Here is a 4,398-nt window from a genome sequence, read left to right as displayed (position 1 = left end):
AAAGTCGCACCTCCTCATTTTTATCCTCCATCTGCAGATTAACGTAAATATGATTGTGCTGAGTGAGAGTGGCCGCACGAGAAGGCAAAGGATATATTATAAGATCATCTTTAGTGGGAATAAATTGGCCAGTCCAAAGGAACGAGTCGATGTCTGCAACAGCCTCAATCTATGAAAAGGAATGCGTGATAGATTAATGTCGACCCATGTGCTTTATATAGACATTTACAAACGAGAGAGAATCGAAGTGGAGCTTACTTTATCGGGGTTAATATCATAATACTCGTCAAAAGTCAGGCGCATTCTCTTTCCATCTTTATCTTGGCCATCAACGATTGCTCGAATGAGAAGATTATGGGTGTCTTCTAAATAGGGCTCCAGATAGGAAAGAAAAGAAGATAATGAAATATCAATGCAATCTTTTGGCACTGGCATGGGTTTCTTAGCGACATTTCGACCTCTATGAACTGGATCACTTTCACAATCAACCCCTCTCAAATTCATAAATGTATCCATCAGCAAGCCCTCATCCAACGTTGAAAACATTCGACAATTGCAAAACACGAGCGAATCGGAAGCACCCCTTTCGATCCAGTTAGCGATTTCATCTGGCTATTTTCAATTTTATAAATGGTAAAAAATTCAACAAAAAAGAGGAATCAGTTGGCTTGAGAGTAAGTATAACTTCGGAAAGATAAGTAGGGGCTTGACAAAATAAAAAAGAGGACTACAGCTATTCCGTCCGTGGTTCAACTTACGTCAATTTCATCTGTTCCTGCGAGGGTCCCTCTCGATGCTGGCTCAGGCTTGCAAGATTCAAGCCTGATTACGTCGAGGGAAGGTAGAGTCTGAATTGTCCCCGTGTCCACCACAGTCAGCATAAATTGACGGAATTTCTCCGCAGTCATGGTTAGCTGGCCTGGATCAATTCCCGTGCAAAGAGCAACGCAGATCATACATGCAAGTGGTCCACAGTCAAAGCCATTCGTCTGCTTGATGCTGGCCTCTGCTTCTTGAGAGTAGCTCCACCCATTATCCATGCTCCACCCGAGGTCATTACAAAGAAAACCCCCATAAAATTGATAGTCGGCCTTGTCTGGTGTGCTAGAAACGGTACAGTAAAATCGAGCCTGCTTTGTTTGTTTGTCAAAATAGTACACATTCCAATGTTGGTTTTCTCCTAGCCTATTGTTGATGAAAACCGCTCGCTTATAAGATGCGTGGGGGAAGATGGTAAGGAGCTCATCCCTTTCAGCACCTGCAGAGGCCGGTGTGGAAGGGAGATACGCTAGCCCCCGTATCACTGCAGTCCCAATAAAGACATCGTTCGCACCATTGTCCAAATAATCGCGGAATACTTCGAAAAAGTAGTTAATGACTTCATCATTTAGCCAGTTGGGTGAGTATAAGCAGCGCCGATGATCGCGTGCAATGGACGGTGGGGTTTTATACTTTAAAAAGGTGCCTAAAATTCTTTGTATATCGATGGGATACAATACATGAACAAAAAAAAGAGTCAGCGAATTAAGTAGGAATGGGCTATTGGCTCAATGAAGAAATATCCTCTAGGACAACAATATGAGACGGAGTAGGACAAACTACTGGAATCTTAAACCAAAGTAGATATATACCTTTTGCATGTTTTTCCAGACAGCCCACCCGTACTTATGTCCACTAGAGGAGATTCTCTAATTGATGTCGAAGAATTCCTCTGCGACGCGTGGACGGGAACGACATCGGACGGGGAATTAGTCGCGGTACACATATGCAACTTTTCTTCAGGAATATTCCAGTATAGAGGATTCAAGTTAGTTATGATTACGTAGCGAGAAAATAAAACAGATAGGATGGTTTAATTACCTTTCTCCCCTTTCTTTATTGGCGCATCGGCGTCAATCGAATTTTCTTCAGCACCATCTATCACTACTGCTGGAGCGGTTTCTTCCCAGTCACCCAACTCATTTTGCGATGCATAGGCAGAGAAAAGTTCAGGTGACTTATTGGGTATTGGAGATACTCTCTGCAAATATTAAGAATATTTTACTTTTAGTTCCCGGTATCGGCATAAACTTGTTAAGGAATCTACCCGAGATAATGTGGGTGTTTCTGAATTTTCATAGAATATCGATTGCAATCGCATAGAATCCATCACTGGCATACTCGTCTGAGATATCGTTGTAGAGTCTTGAGTTAATGTCCCACTTGTAGCAATATCGGCGCATGAGGGTTGAAGGGATAGAGGCTTATTTTCAGAGATATTGAGTAATATAAAATGAAAATAAATAAAATAAGCTAACTATAAATAGCCGTGTACACATCCCCAGGTTATCTTCAAGAACTATGCTAATACACCCTTTACCATACCTCATTTGGGTCTATTGTAATGTTTTCCTCATCTTCCATTTTCTTTTTGTAATGAACTGCTTGCAATCGTTGTTTCTTGCGTGCATAATAGGCGCGATCTCTTTTCCGTCGTTGTTCGCGAATTCTTTCGGCCTTGTCAGGGTCCGCCATGACACGCTGGAAATATTCTCGCTGGCATTGTGAGTGAGGTTTATTCTCGCGTTTGAGCATCCTTTTGACAAATATATTGAATGGTAGGCCTAGTATATTCTAATGAGGCAATTCTGTATATATAAAGTATTTTCTCCATTCGAGATAAATGGGGTTTTAAAGAAGCTCGAGGGGAAAACTAAAACAATGGTAATTATTTAGATCGAGTTCATTTTAAATAGAGCAAACATCCTTTAAATGGAGCTACTGGTGGAATTTGGGATAATTGATAAGGCATTAAAAAGTAGTTCAGCTCACAAGAGACACAGTGTCTAACTGGAGGCTGCATTCCAAATAATGAGAAATTCCTATTTTAGCACATTTTTGGTGGCAATATTTAAAGATTTCCGACAGCGAAATATTGAAAAAAAAAAACCATCGTGCGTGTGCATCATTACAGTTAAGGAATTAATCAGTGATTTTCACCCCACCATCTTTCCTACACTACCGACAAATCTCTTAATCCTCTACATAACACACTGTGCAAATCCAGATAGACTCAGTTGACTTTTCAGTTTTCTTTTTCCAGTTGGTATGAAGCATACAATAGATGACTTAAGTATTGGGGATGACAAGTAAAAAAAAAACTTTTCATTGTGATGAATACAGTAATGCCTTCATAAATTCAAACGTTGTTATAACTGTATATGATATTTTCCTTTCTCTTTCTAGAAATCATTGCAAAGTTTAATACGGCTTTGTTTTGATCAAATGTTTTCTTTTCGTTGGTTTTATATTTACAGTATTGGATTTAAAACGAGAAATTGAAATACTGAAAACATGCATTTTTCCGGCTCCAAGTCTTACTAAATATCTATAAATCTTTTTATTATTTATAAACGCCACACTCATTGGATTCCACATCACTACTATTATTTCACACCGATATACGGTTTTTTTTTATAAATCGATGGTATCCTTCCTCGTCTTTTAAATGATTTTCAAATAATTAAAAACATACTAGATTGGTGGCGACTTATCTATTTACAGCTAGCATCTTATATGGATAACCCTCTAGTTATTTAGATTGATTATACTAGTTTGCTCATAGCATATCCTACGTGAAGCAATAATTTTATTTTTATCACCCAATTTTTTGGCACAGAGATTGCTTCCAATTTAAATATCTACTGTATATATATCAATACTCTATAATACAAGGAGCTAAATGCTCTTCTACTGGAATAAAAGTTAATCACATTCGCATTGGAGTCTGAAATAGAAGTCTATTTTATTTATTCTACCACTTTTTGTTTTAATCGATTTTAAATTCACCCATTTCGTAAATATATACAGGATGTCATAGCTTTCTTCCTATTGCTTTGACTCTAAACTTTATTATTCTTTTCTTCAAGTTTCAGACTTTTCATTTGGTCTGTATTCCTTTTTGTGTACCGTTTGTTTAAATTTATTTAATCACATTAATGTTGTAAAGACTTCCGGTTCATCCCCCTGCTTCACAATTCGATTCTTTAATTCTCAGTCGATGCGAAAAATTCCCCGATCGCCAAGCCACTTGGCAAAAATTAGGACCCAATTAGAAATATCCCAATCCTATCCATTCCAGTTCCAATTGAAACCATGAGTCTTATATACTTAAGTAACTAATCCTCTCTCCCCCAATAATCTTTCACTCTGACCGCTGATTGAATATCGGACTCTCAACCTTAACTCCAGGTTTGGAAATACGTTAAATTGCATAAAAATAGCTGTTTTCTATTGTAAAATCATCAAAAACCACTCTATAAAAACGCGATTTTTTTCCTTTGACGACTCTCCATCAGCTGTTTCAGTTTGGCGCATTAGGTATTAGGATTCGAATAGGCGTTAAGTGAGCTATAAACC

The 4,398-nt window shown here is 38.1% G+C and overlaps 1 protein-coding gene across 1 annotated transcript; it reads right to left on the bottom strand.

Annotated features, from left to right (window-relative positions):
- Positions 1 to 2,574, bottom strand: VTP21DRAFT_10267 (uncharacterized protein; the record flags this gene model as incomplete). Its single annotated transcript, XM_069389584.1, has 6 exons — positions 1 to 169; positions 259 to 612; positions 759 to 1,465; positions 1,861 to 2,020; positions 2,087 to 2,242; positions 2,365 to 2,574. Coding segments are annotated over 6 exons (1,756 nt in total), but the record flags the coding sequence as incomplete, so codon positions are not given.
- Between the last annotated feature and the right edge of the window lie 1,824 nt (positions 2,575 to 4,398).

The sequence above is a fragment of the Calcarisporiella thermophila genome (genome assembly GCF_041956535.1).
Source record: "Calcarisporiella thermophila strain CBS 279.70 unplaced genomic scaffold VTP21scaffold_65, whole genome shotgun sequence".
Taxonomy (NCBI): domain Eukaryota; kingdom Fungi; phylum Calcarisporiellomycota; class Calcarisporiellomycetes; order Calcarisporiellales; family Calcarisporiellaceae; genus Calcarisporiella; species Calcarisporiella thermophila.
The sequence above is the reverse complement of the archived record's forward strand: the minus strand, read 5'-3'. Positions and strand labels throughout refer to the sequence as shown.